Genomic DNA, 21373 nt, shown 5'->3' on the forward strand with positions numbered 1-21373 from the left:
GCAGTAGCTAACCGAAATGGGTATTCTTCGCTAGTGTGTAAACAATCGATTAGTAAGCAGCGATATGATAAATTCCTCTCCTCCTACCACGAAAGGCTGAGCTGAACTGAACGTAAACCCCATGACTAATAAATCTCCGCTTCTCGTTGGCCTTCGTTTCAGCACTCATAGAACCAATACAGCCTACTACCAAGACCTCTAGCTTCCAGTCTCGGTCTCAACACCCGGCTCTCTTCCACCAAGACTACCAGTGAACCTCTTCTTAATCTTATTAAGACCGGCTTTTGTCTGGTCCTTCGCGAATTGGGCGTTTCTGGCGGGCTTCCACTGCATCATACCTCTGTGCTTCCTCTTCTCGGTTCTCTTATCGGCCTTTGCGTCATAGCCGGCGTCCTTTCTACGGGGTGACAGCACAGAGGAACTGGTCGACATCGTTGTGTATCCTCCATCAGTCTGCGCTGTACGTGCGGTATCCGTCGACGCTCGAGGATCAGCATGACCATTCGCGTGGGCGTCGTGAGCATGGGGACCGGTGCGTTTCTTAAACCCACCTTCGGGAGCATTGCGAGCGTCCGTTACGCCAAGGTCAGAACTTGAATCGGAGCTGTAGTCGGAATCGTCATCAGAGGAAGGGTTGATGGGGTCATGAGGCGGGTTATCTGCTCCTGGTTCCGCAATCTTGTCGTGTCGTTTGTTTGTGTAGGCTCGTGGATCATCACCGAAAGCGCCACTCCAATCTGTGCCATCTTTGCCGAGCCATTTCTCCTTTTCCTTGTCGTCAGCTTGGTGAAGCACGTCACGACCCTCGCGTAGGGATTTTTCGTGGAGACTTTGAGTGGTAGCAGGAACTTCTGGCTCGACCACTCTGGTTCGGACGCCTTCGGTTTGACAGGCTTCCCAGGTCTCAAAAGTCTCTCGAGTGTTGCTATCGACGATGAAATCACGGTGCGATTCATCCGTACCGGCCTTGAATCGCGCACGGAACTGTAACCTGCCAATCTCTTCCAAATCTTCAAGTCCTGGAGTTTTCTTGGCTTCGATGTTGCGCTCAGTAACATAGTTTTGCACGAGTCGGTTGCCATTCTTCGTTGTCCAAATAGGGATATCGATTGGAGTCTCCTCGTTATCTACGAAATGTTGCAGCCAGATGGTAGCGAACGCTTGAGGTGAGCGATGGTTGGGAACGTGGAACTCAAACACAATCGGGGAGCGGAAACGATGCTGAACTGGCAAGCGGACCTGATGGTTGCGCGAAGCACTGACGTCCCAGATCGTACCATCACCTTCTTCCGTCTTCTTGCACTGTGTCCGTGGTATCTTGCCGGTGCTACCACCAGTTCGGAGTTTGATCTTCGTCTGGCCATGTTTCCAGCCAGTAGCAAGAATTTTCTCAGACAGAAATTCAAAGGTGCCAACCTCCCAACCAAGCATGTTCGGCGGCAGACGAGTTTCAACACTGCGAAACAATAGTGAGATTCTAACTCGACCAAAACCGATACCGCCATCAAGTGGGTACCACCTAGTGACTTGAGAGCTAGTATTCAGGATCTCTGATAGCCGAAGAGGCACGACACCAAGAATAGGATCGTGTTCCCTGTTTCGCGAATCACGGACTGTGACTGTGACGATGGCTGACCGCCAATCGCGCACGAACCGTTCTGTGCCAGCGTTGAAGATGGGCTTGCTCGATACAGCCTTCGATCGAGTACGGTAGACAAGTACGTCGTTCATGAGGATCGTACAGTACGAAGAAGGTAGTTCCTTGCCTTCCTCCTCCGTTGACTCACCATATGGTTTGGCTGGCTCGAACTCTCGGCCTTTGCGGTTGCCTTCACTGCCCTTGATGTTCTCCAGCTCTAAATTGACGATCTGGTGAACGATTACGCTGCAGATACCAGATGGCCACAATGGATCAGGAGGGGTGTGCGCCACAGCATCAGCGTCTTCGGTATCGAGGGTTCCCTTTTCGTCCTGAAATTCGTTCTTGTCCTGGAGTTGCTTAGGTAGGCTCTTGTCCTTGCCATCAGTTCGAAGGGCAGGTCTGAACTTTGGCTTGCCGAAGTAACCGACCTCCCAGTGCAGCTCGCCTGGCATGTCACTCCCGTCTTGCATACCGCTCAAGTTGGAGATCTGCGGGTACATCTTGCCAGGATGCTGTATCATTTTCTGCATGGAAAGCTCCACTTTGCCAACGATATCATCAGCAGTGTGCCTGTCAGAATCCCAAAGTTCAACACTCAGTTGTTCGTCAGCCTTGATGAGTTCTGGTGTAACCAACAGGGCAGCTGTCTCTTCCCAGATCGGATTCAGGTCGTCGGTGATCACACGAGTGCAATACATTGGTTTGCCATATTTGGAGAAAGACAGGTTGATGTATGCATCACTGCCGCCGCCGTCGCTACCTTTTCTGTCCTGCTTGCTCAAGCCTACAGCTCGATGAATTCGAATCCACATCACACCCATTGCTTGAGTATCCTTGGTAATATCATCGCCTTGTAGCATGGACTTTAGGTCTAGAGTCATCGACTTGGGTGCAACGTACAGGCTTGACGCGGCTGCGACAGCGTAGTTGACAAAGTTGGAAATTAGTGGCAGGTTCAGAATGTTGACTCCTCTCTTGACCATTGGTATGCAGCCAGCACGTACATGAGGTACGCCCATCAGTGTGAAGGTGAGAGACTTGGCGAAAGGTGGCTCAGGAGTCAGCTGAAGCCGCAACCTGACAGTACCAACAAGTTCTTGCAGTTCGACGAAGATAGGAAGGGGCACACCAACGAGACCCTTAATCCCGAGGTAGAACACAAGATTCATATGCATGTTTCGTGCGTGCTGAGAGACGCTCTTCGCACCAGCTGGTGCTGCGTGATATGCAAATGAGGCTTCCAGGTTATAGTACTCGCCGCCTTCCTCGTCGGCAGCCAGCTCTTGTGGATCCTTCATCTTCTTGTTTTGTTCGTGAATGTCCTTCTTTATGTCGCCCATTCTCGAGTCAGGAAGAGCTCGCAGACTCAATATGCGGATAGGATTGCTGCCTTGATCAATTTCAGCCACTCGAACATTGTTGATGACACCTGGTACGGAAGCCTGCATCACGTCTTCGAGAGTGTCCGCAACAGCAGAGAACATGTCCGGGTTGATTAAGCCCCATACAACGCCCAGGAAAGTATTCATCCATTCGACAGATTCTGGTAGCAAGTTTGCGACGGCAGTATGGCCCCTTTCTTGTTCACTAGACCACTCCATTTCTCGGCCACTGCGCACAACTTCCCTCATCCATAGGTAGACTGCTGAAGCAATGCAAAAGGCTAGTGGAATAAGTCCTTTAAGGGCACCACCAAACATTTTACCCACCACGATGATAGAAAGTAAAATGCCTACGCTCAATGCAGTAGCACGTTTCTCCAGAGAATCGAACATAGGCTCATAACTTATGGAGGGTGTAGGATGAAAGAGGATGTTCGTCTTCTCGCCGTGAATTGGGACATCAGATGTAGCACCTTCTGCTACTGGATCTGGAGGAGACAGGATATCTTGTTTTTCTCTGTATTCGGGGTTCTTCATTGACGGGTCTAGTGCAACGGTAGTATCTTTGCCCAGGTTCTGGTTCGGTACCGATATCTGTCAAATCGTTAATATTCATTCACAGATCCAGGTCTGACGATAAGTTACCTTAGGATTGAGAGCATTGTCCATGTATTCTTCGCCCACATCTGAAATCTTGACCTGGCGTCCAGTGACGGGATCCGAGACTTCTTTTGCATTCTTCATTCTCTCCTGATTCTTGTGAGGCATCACATCCTGGTTCTTAACCTCGACATGTCCCGTACCTCCAGCCGTGACCTGTTTGTCTCGCTCCTTTTTGTCCTTGTCGAGGTTGTCGATGAACTGGCTGATGGTTGGAATTTTGTTTGTGCCGCTCCATGGCTTTCCCGACCTCTGCTGAGTAGCCATGTCGGGCAAATGCGCCTTACCAAGCCTATTACGCGTTGCTCTTCCCTAGGCAATTTAAATGACAAGATGACAGCTAAAGAACGAATTAAGGAGACCAAGTCGTCGAGCTGCCCCAAGCTTGCCGTAAGTAGAATGTGCTTGTTCTGCAGCGATAACAAGAAATAAGCAGCTAAGGCTCGCTCGAGGAGCTGACAGGGATACGTAGGACAGGAAATCAAGGAGTCTGTGATTGTGATCCCACAAAGCTGCACCATCTCCCGCAATTTGATAATAGTGTTTAAACACCAACAAGGCATGGACACCAAGGAGAGTGCGCAAGCTTGACGTCAGAGCTGACTCGTTTGGTGTCGCCGATTGGCGGCAAGTTACGCGTCACGGGCGCTCCTGCCACGACGATAGAGGTTTATCGAGGATCAATCACGAGATGGAACGAATTGCACATATTATCTTCCAGCTTTCAACATTTTGTAAAGACTATATTAAATTCTATCGAAGAGACTCTTGATCATGTTGTTGAGGTACTACAAAATATTGTCCTTGCGATGGCTGAAGCGAGAGTGAGCGACGTTTCAAGTTTTCGATCGAAGCACTAGCTGTGGCGCAGGGGTGGAGTTCAGCCAACGAGCTTGAGCGGATACGAACAGTTTCTGCGGCTAAACCTTCCTGAAATGAAATGCCGTTTGTGATGAGATGGGAAGTTGGTAGAAGCGAGAATGGCTGGTATAGATTGCTATTTCCTTTGTGGTGACTGGCATGAGTCGAGCATTTAGAGAGTAACTCCCGCCAACACCAGCTGTACGCAAGAGCTTTGCCAAAAGGTGCGAGATCATGTTCATATACGCCGCAGGTTTTCTATCCTGCATCTCTATCCCGACAGGCACTTCTAGGATGGTCAGGTACTTTATGCACTTCCTGTAAATGCGAACAGAGAATGCAACATCCAATTGAGAACTCCTGCCTCGTGCTAGGACCCTAGTCACGTCGGATGCCCATCGCCATCAAGTCTAGTTCATATGATACCAAAATTCCACGCTGTGCTATAAAACGTTTCACAAGAACCCGAGTATAGACTAGCACCAGGTGAACACCGGGTTCCTGCTTTTGACAGCTTCCAATCGTTCAACAATGACCTTTCTGGTTCGTCCCTCCATGTCGTTGGCAGCAGCGTATCCAAGATCGCCAGCCGCATCGTCCTCGTAATCGTATTCATCATAGCCCTTATGTCGCCCACCAGACGCAGTGCGAGTGGAATTACTTCGGTGTCGCCGAGTCGACGACGGCGATTGTGGTTGTTGGTGGGATGTACTTCGTGAGAATTTATGGCGAGGAAAGTCGAGGCTGAACCGTGTCTGTTTAAAGTTGAGGTCTGATTTAGCCGGCTTTCCTGGTCGGGAAGGCAGCGTAATACTGTTGCTCAGATTCTGAGTTGCCTCTGTTCTTTCCCTATCACGACCAGCAAAGTCGAGGGTATGAGAACTCAGTACAGGCGATACTGGTCCTGCATCATCGAGGTCTTCGTTCGAGGGTCGTCCATCAATATCTCCATCGCTGCCCTCCCTGGTCAGCTCGAAACGGTTCGGATTCGGAAGCTCGGTTGTAGGTGATCCTAGTAGGTCAAAGGCTTGAGTGGATGTATGCTGTGGTCTTGATGGGGCTGAGGAAATGCCAATGTCCATCTCTTCTTCGCCATCTACATGACCGTGGTTGTGCCTATCACGTTGGACCTGCTTTTTGTTTGGCATACGCATGAACTCTGAAGACATACGCATTGGAACTGCAACAGGAATGTCGACCATGTCGTCCCAGACACATACTCGAGTGCGACGAGTAAGCTCAAGCGGACCATGATCCGTCTGCTTCAGTGTCTCAACGACGTTCCAGGCTTGCCCTTTCATTACTGCTATCTGTCGTGCAAACATAGACTCCTTAAAGTCATCATCTTGTGAGAAGACTTTTCGCAATGCGAGCTGAGTCTCACTCCACCAGGCTGTTGAGGTGAGCAAGGGTAGAAAATGATCGCGTGTCTTTTGTGAGAATGGCTGACCAATAAGCGAAACAGGAAGGAAAAGCCAGCCAAAGGGAAAGCTCCGCCAAGCATCAGGATGTTTCCATGGCCATGACAGTGAGTTGTCGATGGCACCGAGTCTGATTGTTGGAGCAGCATTCGACAACGGCGTAGACGATCTGCTCTCCATAGCTTCATACCTGCGGTAGGGTCTGGATGTGTTGGACTCGGGTCTTGGACTAGCCGATACAGGTCGTGGAGCTGGCATCAGAGAGTCCCCATATTCATCTCTTGCCTGTGGCTTTGGTGGTTCTGCCACGATGGACACGTCCTGCGTCTGCCAGTCGATCTTGATCATCCAGTTGTCGAGTCCTCTGTCTGTATTGCGCATTATATAGTCTAGTATGACAAGCTTCTCTAGCTCTTCTCTGAAGGCCTGCTTCAATGTGGGGGTCCAGGCAAATTTTGGAGTGTGTTCTTGAGGAGCTGGAGAAGGTACTCGATGTGGTTCCTCCTCGTCTTCTGAAAGTGCTGCGTTAGGCAGGCAATTCGAGAGAGGTCGTCGTTTCTTTTTGTCCACGATGTCCGGTCTGAAGTCTGCGTTGTTCTGATCTGGCCAAGGGTGTTCCTTCAAGAACATAGTAGCATCCTTGTAACCCTTTAAGAATACTTGAAAACTGCCAGGCTTCGCTGGTAATGGTTTGTTCCTCCTCCAGAAGCCACCTCTTTCCCAGAAATCGTAATAAAAGGACCTCGAAGACAGCCATACGACTTGAGTATGAGGCACGATGTTTGTACGTAGTTGCATATCTAGCACATAGGCTGCTGCTTCAGACACATAGGACAAATTGGGAATGAGACAGGCTCGGCCGAAGAAACAAGGAAACAGGTTCCGATGTATCCATTTTGTCCATTTGGGGTTTCTTGAAGCATATGGTTCTTCGTCTTTCGGCTTGAACACACCAACGACCTTTCCTTCAGAATTCCTGGCAAAATAGCTCCCTGAACTTCCTTGAGTGATCATCTTTGGGTGCATGCCGAGCTCGATTGCAACTCTCACACTTTCCACTATTTCGTCGAAATGTTGTCTGTTACATCGGTCGGGTCCTTCGTCAGCAGGTGGCAGGGCAGCAAGCTGCTTAGAGGTATATGGTCGTACTCCATCAGGTGCTTGAAAGACCGAATGGTGTATCTCTAGCTGCTCCTCTTTGTCCGACTTTCCCTTGACGGAGCTAATCTTGAATTTGGAAGCTATCTCATCTGCCCATTGCTCCAGCCGCGCGTTAATAGCTTTGATGTCTATGCCGGAAGAATTGCTGCGCATGCGTCTCCTCGGTCGTGAACGGCTTCTGGACGCAATCGACCGCATGCCATCTCGAGGGCCCGGTGGGATTATTGATTCGTATCGTGTCGATAGAGGGGTTGAGACATCATATTCCTCCTCAGAGTGCTCTGCAGAAAGTCGTCCTTCATCTTCGTCTGCCTGTGCCAATTTGGCATACCCAGATGTTGCAGGTCTATTTCGAGGCATGCTTCCTTCGTACCATACTTGACTCTCGATAGGCCGTCGAAAGCTGGGGTGATGTTACTGCTGTGTTAACTCGTGACTAACGTGCTAGACACTCGTTGCTGTTGTGTAATGAGAAATCTTGAATATCACAAACAGGGATCAACGCATCTCCAACTTGGCTTCGGAAGCACGAGGAGCGTTGCGCAGAAACTTGAAGTTTACGAAAGGCGGGTTAAGCCTCAAACTAGAGGTGATTGAGTTTAGGGGCAGGCCGCCTGCGGAGGGGCGCCTGTCGCGTGCGCTTTGGCAGTGGCGTTATCGCTTAGAGGCAGGAAAATCTACTGAGACATTGCCAATGATACAGTAATTACGAGTGATTGTTCTTTGTTTTGACTGATTTTCGGATTACAACAGAAAAATTGTTGTGAATGACCCTCGAAGGATACCCTCATTGGCCGTGACAAGTACTATCATATGCCAACTGCATAACATGTCAAGTCTACCAGAGATGTCAAGACAAAAGGTGTCGTTTATTCTCAGGCACGTCTCGAGACGAATAAGGAGAGTCTTTTAACTACTCACTATCGTCTTTAGAAGTACACAGAACGCGAAGCTTATGTGCTCTACTGTTCCCTGTCGCCGATCTGTGTGACACGAATTGTTGTCTGGCAAGCAGCCACGAAAAGGGGCGGCTCTTGATTTCATCAGACAGATCTTCTCCACTGCAATTTCGCAATCCCCCAGACCGTTCTGACTCGACCATTGCTGTGCCGTCCAGTCAGGAGGTTTCAATCAGATTCGAAATCTTACGCAACGGAAGTTATGTTCTCGAGAGCCTACACTGCAGCCCTGTACGAGCTTATCATGGTAATTCGTTCAAAGTTAGACGCCCTTGTACTACCAGGGTACAGGTTCGTATTTAACTTCCAGAGCCTTGTATGCACGACATCGAAGTGCGCCTCCAATGCTTGTATGATGAGAAGATTGATATTGGCGCTGATGGAGACCAACGGCTTCCACCCATGCCGGATGCCTTGTGTCTCTTAGTGCCCCTATCCTTAGATTGTGCCAGGTCGACGATGGGTTTTGGAGGATCTTCCCGATAGACTTATCTTGAGGATTGCCTGAGTATCGATAATCAAACGAACGTATCTCTGGTGTTTTCACCTTTGCAACTCAAAATTTGCGACGCTTTCTGTACGGCTTCGACGACATACCACCATAAGATATTGACGTCCTCCCCAACAGTTCACAATCTGTATGGCGTCTGCTGTCGCTCATCCACTGTTCAGAACGCCGAGTATCGACGCGGGGACACCACATAGCGTGAATGGACTTGCAGCAGGGGAATTTGTTCGACAATACCATGCATCTTTACCTCCTCGTTTACCCTCACCTTTGCCGCCCGGTGGTCACCCATCATTCCTCAAGGACATGTCGAGGTCTGGCTCCGCAACGTCCACACAAAGCTCCAGTAGCTTAATGTATCAGCAACCGAATTTTCACACAAGAAGTGCTAGTTTAAGTCAGGGAAGGGTTGAAGAGTACAATAGACAGCAGCAAGATAGAGGCTTCCTCCCAGGATTGAGCACTTTGGCGTCACTAGCATCGTCGGAAAAGCCGCAGTTGAGGTCAGTTCACCTACATGAGACCGAGCGTGGAGTTGACAGTGGTGCAGCAGATCATTCTCTGCTACCTCAACACCAAGTATGGCTTACAATCCAATACCACCAGTGCCGACACCAAGCATTTCCGGGAACAACAACATGCCCGTAAGTACCTAATCTCTTTGTCACGTTGCTCGAAACGTAACACCAGATGATGTATCCATATGAGTGCTTCGCCGATGGCCAAGTATCCGGACTTCGGCATACCTGCCACATGATTTCTCGTCCCTTGCGAAATCCGTCTTTGTTCTCTTATCAATCCTTATCGATCGCAAGAAGAGCAAAAGGCCTCCTCGGCTCTCTAAGATGATGGCATCTCTGGCTGACCACAATTCTTCGTTCCTCCAGCCCGTATGTCAAAACTGCGAAACATCAACGACACCTCTATGGCGACGCGACGAGTCTGGCGCAGTTCTCTGCAATGCCTGTGGACTCTTTCTCAAGTTGCATGGCCGCCCACGACCCATTAGCCTGAAGACGGACGTTATCAAGAGTCGCAACCGGGTGAAGACCGCGAATCAGGGACCAAAGAAGGTATGTAGATGCTCGGAGACAACATGGGTTGGACTGATCATGGCCCGTGGAATAGGTCAGTCTGCCAGCATCGCAGTCTATGGATATATTACCGAATGGTGCGCATAGAAGAGTGTCGCAGATGAGCGCTCAGGTCAATCCCCACAGGTCACAGTCGCCAATATCGAGAACAGGTACCCCTTCGATGCACGACCCCAATATTGCGCCTCAGCACTTGTTCGACGGCGTTTCCTTGCAAGATCATACCTTTCAGACTCCTGCCCTGCCCAACTTGGCCAGTCATACTTCCCTCGGGTCTTTATCAGGACTGAACGATCGCGAGCTTGACCAGCCTTTGTCTTACGAGCAGCTTCTGGCCCAAAACACAGTCCTGAAGACACGAGTATCGGAGCTTGAGGTTATTAACATGATGTACTCCGACAACGAGAACAACCTCCGACGAGAACGAGACGAAGCGATCAAAGTACAAGAAGACATAAGACGCAGACTCGAGGAGCTAGAACATCGAATCGAGTCCTCTGAGCTTGATCGGCCGCACAAGAGAGCGAAATTGGAAGAGAAAATGACAACCGAGACAACACAGAAGAGCGCCGGATCTGGTCATATTACTCCACAGGGAGACGAGTGATTTTAAGCGATGAGTGTTAAGGCGTTTGGGAGGATGTCAGTGATCGTACATCACATACTGGCTTAGATCTTGCTTTGTGATACCCAACATGGTTACTAACGACTTCTTGTGTTTACCGCCAAAGAACAATAGTTAATACGACAGCCAACGATAATGAGGGATTGAGTCTAGGAAGTTGAACAGGCAACGATTGAGATGTGTAGAGTTCCTGCAGTCATTTGTCTGAAGAGGAGGAAGAGGTGCATGCTGCAGGTTGTAGGCATTACCTCAAGTCTCTATGAATGAGTCCCCTTAAAGATGCTGTCGCGTTGTGTTCCTTTCTATGTCATATCTGCGTTATTTACTACATATCAGGAAGTCGCGACCGCGTGGTTTGTTCTGATAAAAGTACGGCCAGACTCTGTGCATTGCGAATTTTGTTCTCGTCTAGAATTGAATGTAACCAGTTCGGTGTACTCGTAATCGTTAGATATTGAAAGATAAGTTCTTTCACTGTGATTTAGCGAAATTCCATGCTGCCAACAACCGGGACTCGGCTGACACGACTTCACAACTGTACACTGCCTTTTCCATCAATATATACCACCAACCACTCATCTAAGTGACTCGAGACGTTTTTAAACTTATGTAAAGCAAACACAAAAACACCTAAGGCAAGTGGGTTACAGCAACGCGGTCATGGCGTGGAAAGATCTGTCATGGTTAATGGCACCCATGTGCGATTTTATTCAGCCCACCACAACAACACGCTAGCATTCGCAACCTCAATGCAAAAGTCAGATTCTGGCGATCAACTGCTTTGTCTGCTCGATGTGATCTATGCCTCTCCTAATTACGAAGAAGACTTCTGGCAAACTCGACAACCACCTATTGATTGTTTATCGTGGAGGCGTGATTACCTGCGACTGGACAAAAAGTACAGCTCGCACGTCATGAATGTGCACATTACTGCTCTGTGATTGGCGAGCGCAGCCGGGGAGATCGACACTGCACCAGGGACGCCCGAGCTCCCAAGATTCTTGCGAAGCTAAACTAACTTTCCTCATCTGGGTGGATCGCGCTAACGGAATAAGAAGGGAAAAGAGCTTGTGTGGTCACAAAGCAGTTTAGGGATCTGGCTTGTACGGACTTGTACATGTCATGCCCACTTTTGTTGCTTCGACCACTCCCTTTTGGCCTTGACTCGTGCTGGGACGTTTTGCTATCTACGAGTACGAGAACGGTGCTACGTCGAAGACTCCCAGCCTTGGGCTGCCCCTCATGAAACCAAACATCGGTATGGAGTCGTGCTCTGACGATTTTTCACCTCTAGCTTCTCAGAACGAGGGCACGATTTGAATGAAATCGCATGGCAATGCTTGCACTTGGCGGCCGTTGATCCACCTCCTCCGCTCCACTTTTTTACAGTTCGGGTTCCTCGTCAAGGTTGTCTCTCGTGCTCTTTCTCTTCACAACAGAGCAGCGCCTGCGACTGATTGAGCTTCGAGCTTTCAATGTCACATCTCATTGCAGCTTTTTCAACCAAATCAGTGTTTAAATTTCATACGGCTCAGACCTGCATTACCTCATCTTGCCCTACATTGTCATGGTATTCTTGAGCTTGTTCCGCTTTCGCGCAGCCTGCATATCATCGTTACCCACTACTCCCTTCTGACCACGACACGGCGACAACCTCGCATCTAGTATTGGACATCAAGAGACACATTAGCCATGGCACTACAAGGCCAGTCGACATCGTTTGCGACAGCAGGCAGTCCGCCTCGCTTGATTAATGGTAAGCCAGCACATGTGTCGGGCTCAACCCTCGAGTGTTTGTCAAAACTGCATGGACACCCTCAAGATACAACTGACAAACAACGGCTTGAACATTCATCTTGCCGTATCGTCTAACTGACACATACGCAGGTCAACCGGAATCCCATTTTCCACCACCCATCTTCGGCCATCCTCGGCCAATGCTGCCTCCCTCACCTCAACAGTTCCCTCGATACCAACCTCAACCTATTCATCATACACAGATGGCCCTGCCCGGTTCTCTCTACGACATCAAAGCGCCGACACCTCAACATGTGCCCCCACCTCCAATCTCAAATCCACATAAAAGACCCGGAAGTAGCATGTCGATATCATCCATGCTTGGAGGGGAACCCGAAAGAACGCACCATGACCTGCAGTCAATCCAAAACAACCACGGCCCACGAAATGCCTCCGTCTCCCAACCAGGAATCCCTGTTGGTAACATGATGTCCCCACCCCACCAACCTCTAAGAGTCGGCTTAAGTGAATACCCATACAAAAGATCTCAGACACCTGACAGGATTGACAGTGTCTTCCAAGGCAATCGACAACGCAGTGCAAGCTCGGGCACATCTATGGCTCCAAACCGAGCCTTCTACGAACACGATCGGTATACGAAGCCGCCAGCTCCTACTTTTCACCCAGCACCACTCTTTTCTGGCAACGGACCTACAAGAGAAGAACAAGACGAAAGGAATCGCTCTGCAAGTCTCAGTGCCATACTTCAAAGACCGTCGAGTCAGCCTCAATCATTCATTCCTGCGCTTCAGACTCCAAGAAATTTTGACCCACTTCCACCACAAAGACACAACTGGTACGCCGACCCCCCACCAACCGTACACGAGATGCCGCGCCACAACGGTTATTCGGGGACCTACGACACGAAACCACCAGGCTTTCGTGACATACCGAGGACGATACCAGCTTCACAATCATCACCGTCCGCACCACCTCCGAACCCTGTATCTCCCGAGCTCAGACGTATAAGCAACGGATCGTACAGCCGTGGCTTAGCAAACATACTCAACGGACCCACCAGCCAGCCACCAGACATGTCGGCAACGAACATGATGAGACAAGACTCTGCCCAGTCTCACAGCGATCGGTCGATTCAAGGAGATAGACGCTTTCGTCACTTCTCACCCTTCGCCGGTCCTGCGGGCCCATACATGCAAGGCCTTCACGACGAGCCGGGTAGAAAAGGAAGTGAGGAGATTTCACACAAGGCCATAATTGGACTGGGCCTGGAAAACAGGAGGAGCCGATATTCACCCGTACCTCAAGCCGTACAGGGCGCGCAAGCATCAACACCCGTACCAGACGGCGGAAATCCTAGAGATCAGGGCAAGGTCTTTTCAGGCATTGGCGGTGGTATCGGCAGTTCATCGACACCTGTACCCGTCTCGAGTAGTCCTTTCAAGAGTAACGACACTGCACTGCGTGCGACAGAAGTGCCCAAGACCGGTCGAGCATCGTCGAATACTGGGAAGCGTTCGAGAAAAACACAAGATGATGAGCTGCGTGCAGATGGTGATCAAGAAGGAAAGAGGTCAAGCAAAGCAACCAAGAGAGCACGGTACAAACAAGAGCTAGCTGAAGAGATGGCTACACCTTCTCACCAACGGAAAGGCACTCCGGGTCTGAGTGCAGGTCGAGCGACCAACTCAGCTTCCAATGCCGCAGTGGCAGCATCAATTACTCGTTACGATGCTGCGCCAATTTTCAAACCCAAAAAGACTGTCAAGGTGGCCACGCTTGCGTCTCAAATACTCCGCAAGCCACGCAGACATCTCGGTTCGTTCCAGTACAACCCCGAGATTCTTGTCCCACACGATCAGTCTGCAACGGATACAGAGACCGAGATCTGCATCAAACCGAAATTATTACCGTCGTTTTCCGAAACGAACGACCTCAATTGTACCTATACAATCCATGTCTCCAAAACATGGCTACAACAACGAGAACGAAGAATCATCTGTGCCTCTCGAAACCTCTGGGGTACAGGTCTCTACACAGACGACACCGACCCAGTCACGGCCGCCATGCACATGGGCTGGATCAAACCCGCCTTCCACAATGTCGACGAAACACTTCTCAAAAAGATCGTACATGACCAGAATCCAAAAATCGAAATCAGTAAAGACTTGAAGCCACCTGCACAACCACTCGAGATCCCCAAAGGTCGAGATCTGAAAATCACCTGCGTCGTGATGCCACTCCTCGATCACTACGAGGAAACCTCGCGCTTCGGCGTCCGCAGTCGCGCATGGCCCGAAGGTCTAACTGAAACCACAGCACCCCACGACGGCGTCAGCTTCGCCATCCTCAAAGTCGAAGTCGTGGAACTCGGCCCGGAAGAACGCCGCATGGGCCGAACAGGTACAAGCAAACGAGCACGACTGAAAGAGCAGCTGCTCGCCAGAGAACGCGCCCGACAATCAGAGAAAGAACGCGTCGCTCGCCTCACAAAGAAACTCCGCGACGAAGCTGAGAAGCGGAAACTCGAAGAGGTGGAGAAGAACAACAATAACAATAAAAACAAGAAGTCTCGTGCCGCGAGTGCGAAAGCGCCAAGCCCATTATCTAACGAGGTGCATATGGACGTCGAGCCTGCGCCTGCGCCCACGGATCCCACCATCACCACGACGCTACAGTCCGCTCCTCCTGCACTACCACCTGCTGTAGTGGCACTGAGTGAAGAGGAGTGGATACGACAGTTGGCCACGGCTGCTGCGTAATTACTAAGTGATCAAAGTTCACTCTAAAAAGAATGAGAAGTTGAAGAAAGTTTTGATTTGATCTGATGTTTTTACTTTGTCGTATGAAAACATGATACCATGATGTTATTGTTGTTGGTGATGGATGGGCGAATCATCTAAAAGCTATATATGTGTTGATTTAGTTGTGTTGGAATGAATCAAAGATATGTATGAGGCTGGACTCACGATGAGATACATATGTAGAAATTCCTATTACTCGCTACTCATCAACCTTGTGTTGACCTCAGACTGGCATCTTGTAATTAGTTGTGTTTGATCATCGTTGATGTGGTGCAGTATACGTACTCCGACACACGATTAGAGGCATGCTTTGATATACTAGTAGGTAGTTGATTAATGCGAGTTCTTTATACGTCGTATCATACGTTCAACAAGTCTTCCGACCAGGTATATCGTGTCTCAGAAGTTTGAATATGTTCAATTGAAGGCTCAAGTCGCTCGTTGATTATGCACCTCTTCGCTAAAGATCAAGAACTAGAAACTAAAAAGCCCACTCCTCTTCTTCCCGAACGGATATATCACCAACGCTGAAAGGAACAATCCGACACTAATACCAATCGCTACCTGCACCATACCATACCCGACATTAAAAATAGTCCCACCATAAAGCCCATCACTAGCCGTCAGTGTTGTGTTCTGCGCATCGTAGAAGCCCTGTGTACCGTTGTTGACAATGCTGATCCCGGTCACATTGTGAGTAATCTGGTTAGCACTTGTCAGGCCTGCGACTAGACTACCGCTTGCTGCGAGGCCGGAAGGGACCATGACGAAAATGGCTGGCAACATGGCGGCGGCGGCGACTCCGTGGCGGAAGCGCGAATACCCGTTGGCAAGGACACCAATTGCGAGCGCGCCGAGGGCATTGGCGACCTGAATGTTTTGGCTGAAGCGGATGGAGGACCAGAAATTGACTTGGTAGCCGCAGAAGGATATGACGAGCATGGCAGGCATCTGTTTGAATTTGGCTTGGTTGATGATTGCCAGGCAAACGGTGAAGATGGGAACCCAGATGAATTTGGTGTACATGACCTTTGGGTCGTATGGGCTGGATGTGTTCCAGTAGGAAGGCATCGCGCAAGAAATCTCACTTGTGGCGTTGGGGTAGGCCAACCCCATTAACGTAGTTCCGATAAGAATACCAAAGCCCAGGAAAAGAGTATAGATGATGGCATAGACCATGCGAATACTACCAGCAATGATGTTACGCGATTGGAGCTCGAGTGAAGCTGAAAGGATGATCCAACCAGGCAGGATCAGGGCAATGGACGATTGAGCCAGTGCAGAGAAACAAAAGAGCGGAGCACCATTGACAACAATCGAACCAATACCTCGAGCCGCAAAAGATGTCACGCAGGTTCCGAAGACTTCGAAAATGTGTGAAAATTGTGTGGAGCGCGACGCGACGATGAGCTGTAACCACCCAAGAGTACAGCCGAGAATGAAGGCGACGGGAAAGTCGATAGGGCGCGAACCGAAGGCGAATGGCCCCACGCTCATGGCCGCAACACCATAAGCGATGATCAGCTGCCAGGTATTGAAGCGTCTTGGTTGAGTCCGAATTGCGGCGAGATCGTCGATGGCATCCATTATAGAGTATTGGTTGTGCATGACATCCTTGTAGACGTGTTGTACTTCTAATAGCTTGCCAAGGTCTACTGCAGTAGGTTCCTTCAATAGTTTGAGCTCAGTGGTATGAGTCTCTGGATCATCGAAAGAGATGATCATACAGCCGGGGAAGTATTGAAAGGATGCTTGTATTTTCAATTTCCGTGCTGCCATGGCTAAAGATTCCTCCAATCTGTGCGTTGGTGCACCATATGCCATTAATGATTTAGCCAGGACAATAATGTAGTCTTGGCATAGCAGTCTATCAGCTAGCATTTGCTGCATTTGCTGCATTCGAGCCTCTTGAGCCAAACGAGCTTGCTTGCGCATATTACTGGTGCTGCTAATACTTCGGACATGATTGACGGTATGGTGGACAGGGTGTTTGAGCAATTCGAGAGCTGACAGACGCCCACTCGAAGTGTTTCTGACAAGCTTCGGACGACTGAGGGAAGGTTCTGGTGCTGCAGGCGCCTTTGCTGTATAGAAGGATGCTTCAAGTAGCTTGCCAAGAGAGCTTGTCGACTGGGATCCACCATTTGGGATTGGTGTGTTCCAGCCCGAGCCTTGTTGCCATTGACCTTCTGGCGATTTGTACCACTTGGGCCGTTTCTGACGAGGAGTTACATAGCCACTCGAGTTAGCACCAGATGACCCTTCTGCTAGAGGTGTCTGACTTCCACTAGGAGGACTTCTAACAGGACTTTGAGGAAGACCTTTCCTTGGAGTTCGAAAAAAGTCCGGGTGCTGTCTCCTAGGATCAGTCTCTTCTCTGGCGTATGGTGCTAGTTTGGAAAACAGTTCATCGCGAGATCTATTAAAGGTTTCCTCGTTTCTGCGAACGTCCTCTCTGACATCGCCTGGAGACTCATACTGGTGCGATGCAGGACCTGCATCACGTGGTCTAAAGAAGGTTTGCTGCATGAGTAGAAGTTGCTTGAGGACACTTGGCTTGTACTCATCGGGTTTCGGAACATAGTCAAATTCGTGAGAATGCTGGTCAATTAGAGGTGTCGCTGTACCTGATCGATGTCCACCTGCCTGAGGGGCTTTGAGCCCTTCATTCTTGTCAGCGTGGGCAGTAAACGACCGCATTAGTCTTCGTGCCTCAGAGAACTGTTGTGTCTCTCGCCTTTGGATGGGCTTCACCATCTCGACCTCGTCATCTGCGTCGTCACTATCGGTTGTATCCTCTGGTAGGTGAAATTGTGGCTTCGACGGCTTGTTAAGATCTTCTAGTGGTATGTTCTCTGAAGGTGCTTCATGCACTGGTCGCTGGGACGGTGATTGATAGGGTGTTCCCACGAGTGTACCATCCACAGATGTCCTCCTCGATGTTGGTGCAGAGTTGTGTTTCTTGACCTTGTCTGCATGACGATGCGCTTTGTCGCGTGCTGATAGTGCCGCCGCATCTTTCCTCCTTGTATACTCCGCATCAGCAAGTGGCAATCGTACTTCTGGTAGTAGATGTCTTGGAGAGGTTATCTCATCTTCTGGCGGCGACACGGAGAACTTCACATTATGCCGCGGCTTGGCTTGGCTATGTCTTATTCCGCCGTTCCTGCTGTGGGATCGGCTACTATCGTTGGAAGAGCCGTCAATTTCTGGTGATATCGACGCCATACTGGAGAAGGAGTACCTTGAGTCTTGTAGTCGTCTTTCTCAGTACGTCAAAGTCGTAAGGTGTTGTGAGAATGGACAATCGAGTTATTTTATACGATTGCAATGTGGTTGAAGTTTGAGGCAAAACACCAAAGGTTCGAACGGACGGCTGATTGATCTCAACGATAGTGGTGCATCAATTGCCTTGCTGTATGCTGAAGCAGATATGGCTGATAATCGAATGTTTGTTATCGAGATTGAATATTTGGCAAAGTAGCTACACAGCCCAAGCAGTACAAAGGAAGTCACGGTCCGGATTTCCGAGGCTATAAATATCAGTCTGTAGGGCGCATGAAATCGCTGTTTGAAGGTCGTATGCAGCTCAGCAGCGAGGACTTTGAAAGGTAGACATATGGCAGCATGAAAGAGAGTTAGGAGTGGGTAGGACAGCGAGGCTCGAGGTACCGATATCAAGGTCAGTAGCTACTTTCACGAACATCTTAAGATGATGCAACCCAGATCCGAGTCGATCTGTACCTTAAGCCTGCAACGCTAGTGGTATGCAATTTTGTCGACAAGGGTGGAAAAAAGCTACTCTGCCGCAGTGACCTGAGTAGGAGGAGGTACATTGTGTCTCAAAACAGTCAGGAGAGGAGGAAACAATGACCAGGAGCCTCTCTATCCGCCAGTTGTTTGCTTTGTGTTGACAACAGATGGAACATTGAGGGCTCCAAATGCATGGGAAGATGATAAAAATGGATATTGGGTGGAGTGTGGTCAAGATAAAGAATTGAGCTTTTCCAGCTGAGGTGAGCCCGTGCTCAAGCACGTTTTCAGTCGTTTCGTGATAAGAGGTGGAAAAGCTTGTGTTAGCCAGCAGGTACAAAGCAGGAGCCACCGGCAGCCGTTCGCGCCACTCTTCTTCCTGGACATAGACATTTCTGTAAGTCGAATAACGATAAAAGCTTGTGGGAGGACGTTTTCTCGGCGAAGGCGACTTCGTGGACAGTATTTGCCTATGTAAGCACGAAAATCTGATGTCAACAGAAATCTCTGCAGTCTACCCTGCATACATCGAGTGCGCGGTGTTTTTACATGTGCAGTTGATAGCAATGATGCGATCGTAGGTGATGAGGTGATTTTTGACGTAGTACAATTCGAAGAGGAGAGATAGAGGTCAAGCAACTCGACGTTGTTTTGGAAATCTTCCAGCAAACTGATTGTCGCTGCGGACAATCTTGCCGGGCCGCCCTGCCCTGCACCAAGTACTTGGCACGTCCAGATCGAAATTAAACACCAGACGCCTGGGAGTTTTGGACTGCGTTCTTTTCAATACAGCCTCAAGTTACGCGCAATCATACTCACCACTTGCTATCGAGGGCGCAGATTGGCCTCACGAGAGCCTCAACCTTCAGAAGCAACCACGTGGAAAGAAGACTTTCACATGCACATGGGCGAATGAATCCGCGAGTTTCCTCCGATGATAAGTGTTGGGATCAGCAAATCCACATTCAAACAAAATGTCTTGTTGAAGCTGGCTCCAGAAAAGGAGCCATGACAATGCGTCGGTCTACGTATGACCACTTCTGACGGTCGGCGCGTAGCGCGACATCCTGGCATTATATCTTGAGTTTATGTCAACGTACCGTGATCGGGCCATCACTTTCAATACTTCTTTGACCGACTTGTCTGTCCTTACTCTCTACAGGGAAGAGGCCTTTCGTTGTCGAGTACAACGTGTCAACCAAATGGTACTCCATTGCTGCAGGACACATCTATTGACTGGCTTCATCACTCAGAGATACTTTGCTTTCCGTTGTTGTGGCCTCGGCCGAGTCGTCAGAATGTAAATCATTGCCAATCAAATCGTACAATTCTGCGGCTTCCTCAGAGACATCCCTTATAGATTTGTTGAGTGCCGTTATCTTTGTCTGCCAGATCTCATGCTTGTCGAAGTCCTTGACATCTTTCTCCATTGTCTGCGCCAATGCTGAGAGACCCAAAAGTTTGTAGGTAAGTACCCAGCTTTCGAAGTAGAAAATTTCTTCCTTGGATGCTCCGAAAGAGTCGAGCTCTCTTAAATTGTCGTATTCTGGCTTCTTGGGAATCACTAAGATGCTTCTCAACACCGTTCTTGTATTCCAAATATTCAAGTCACAAACCAACCTTTGATGTCCTTGGCCGTGCCATCACGATTGAGTGCGATCCACAACGTCGCACCAGGAGGAAGTTTGTCGAATGCTGCATGATATTAGCGACTTATCATTTTCAGAAGGCGTTTCGTCTATGATGCATACATGGTGGCCGTCTGAGACCCGGTCCTGGAGGAACGACAACACACATTTTGACTTTGCTTTGTGAGAATCTGGTATGGATTAGGTACCGATCAACGTGTCTGAACAAATGATTTATGAGCGCACGAAGAATTAACTGAAAGGTACCGGAAGATGGTTACGATCCTGAGCACATCCTCCCTTATACCTTTTCATGAACACCTCAATTTGAAAGTCCCTCTTAGAGCAGTCTAGCAGCTAAACCACGGCAGCTTGTTCCCAGTACTATCAGTGTGGTTATGCATCTTCCACTCCAAGCATGTGTCTGCCTGGGGCTGAATATGACACGCGCAACATCCGCAGCGTCGACAAACTGCATATGCTATAAAGGGCAAAAGATCAAGACTAGTTGTCATTCGATCCGTCAAAGAATTGTTTCAGATTCAACTTAGCGCGTCGTATGAGGAGAACAGGCTATACTCAGCTTGCTGTGCAAAGTATTCGTTCGCTCGAGCCGAACGACGAGTCACGGCATGAACTGTGTCATTCAGGTCTACTCAATCAAGAGATCTACTGGAGCCTTGAAGAGATGGTGGCCTAATCGAAAGCTGTGTAGTTCGCAAAGGTTAGGCCCCCAAACTCTGAGTCCTCTACTCGAGTAGGAACTGTGACAGCTTGATTGGCCGGATTGTGCTTTACCTTTCTGCTATACTTCTGTAGTCTCAAATTTGCACTGCCAATTGACGTTGCGGAGATGCACAAAAGTACACTATGATGACTTTCAGACTTCCTCGCTATGCACGAACACACCCAAGCCACCTGGACCTCGAAAGTAAAAGGTGGAAGCTATTCATTATCATCCAGTCTCGAATTGCAAGGCATACTCTCGTTGTAGTCATCCCGTTCATGCCGACATCTGCTGCTTTCTGATGATTAAAATCTGTACTCAGCGACAACTTCATTGGCTCAAGATATGGGCAGTGCCGGGAGTATTCGCGTCGCGGTTGCACATCGAGTGGAA

The 21373-nt window shown here is 49.3% G+C and overlaps 6 protein-coding genes across 6 annotated transcripts; 2 read left to right on the forward strand and 4 right to left on the reverse strand.

Moving 5' to 3' along the window:
* Window positions 1–198: 198 nt before the first annotated feature.
* On the reverse strand, window positions 199–3951 carry LTR64_000644 (uncharacterized protein; the record flags this gene model as incomplete). Its single annotated transcript, XM_064895028.1, has 2 exons — window positions 199–3618; window positions 3670–3951. The coding sequence occupies 2 exons, from the start codon at window positions 3949–3951 to the stop codon at window positions 199–201; spliced, it is 3702 nt and encodes a 1233-aa protein (XP_064757715.1).
* Window positions 3952–5021: 1070 nt separating this feature from the next.
* lsb6 (Phosphatidylinositol 4-kinase LSB6) lies at window positions 5022–7487 on the reverse strand (the record flags this gene model as incomplete). The annotated part of the gene is made up of 1 exon (XM_064895029.1): window positions 5022–7487. One exon carries the CDS (start codon window positions 7485–7487, stop codon window positions 5022–5024), a length of 2466 nt encoding a protein of 821 aa, XP_064757716.1.
* Window positions 7488–9442: 1955 nt separating this feature from the next.
* On the forward strand, window positions 9443–10295 carry GZF3 (GATA zinc finger protein 3; the record flags this gene model as incomplete). Its single annotated transcript, XM_064895030.1, has 2 exons — window positions 9443–9667; window positions 9723–10295. The coding sequence occupies 2 exons, from the start codon at window positions 9443–9445 to the stop codon at window positions 10293–10295; spliced, it is 798 nt and encodes a 265-aa protein (XP_064757717.1).
* A 1710-nt stretch (window positions 10296–12005) lies between these two features.
* On the forward strand, window positions 12006–14830 carry LTR64_000647 (uncharacterized protein; the record flags this gene model as incomplete). The annotated part of the gene is made up of 2 exons (XM_064895031.1): window positions 12006–12069; window positions 12201–14830. 2 exons carry the CDS (start codon window positions 12006–12008, stop codon window positions 14828–14830), a joined length of 2694 nt encoding a protein of 897 aa, XP_064757718.1.
* A 523-nt stretch (window positions 14831–15353) lies between these two features.
* On the reverse strand, window positions 15354–18100 carry PRM10 (pheromone-regulated protein prm10; the record flags this gene model as incomplete). Its single annotated transcript, XM_064895032.1, has 2 exons — window positions 15354–15399; window positions 15453–18100. 2 exons carry the CDS (start codon window positions 18098–18100, stop codon window positions 15354–15356), a joined length of 2694 nt encoding a protein of 897 aa, XP_064757719.1.
* Window positions 18101–19854: 1754 nt separating this feature from the next.
* On the reverse strand, window positions 19855–20422 carry LTR64_000649 (uncharacterized protein; the record flags this gene model as incomplete). The annotated part of the gene is made up of 3 exons (XM_064895033.1): window positions 19855–20189; window positions 20246–20320; window positions 20377–20422. The coding sequence occupies 3 exons, from the start codon at window positions 20420–20422 to the stop codon at window positions 19855–19857; spliced, it is 456 nt and encodes a 151-aa protein (XP_064757720.1).
* Between the last annotated feature and the right edge of the window lie 951 nt (window positions 20423–21373).

Source organism: Lithohypha guttulata, assembly GCF_036872675.1.
Source record: "Lithohypha guttulata strain CCFEE 5908 chromosome Unknown scaffold_1, whole genome shotgun sequence".
Classification (NCBI taxonomy): domain Eukaryota; kingdom Fungi; phylum Ascomycota; class Eurotiomycetes; order Chaetothyriales; family Trichomeriaceae; genus Lithohypha; species Lithohypha guttulata.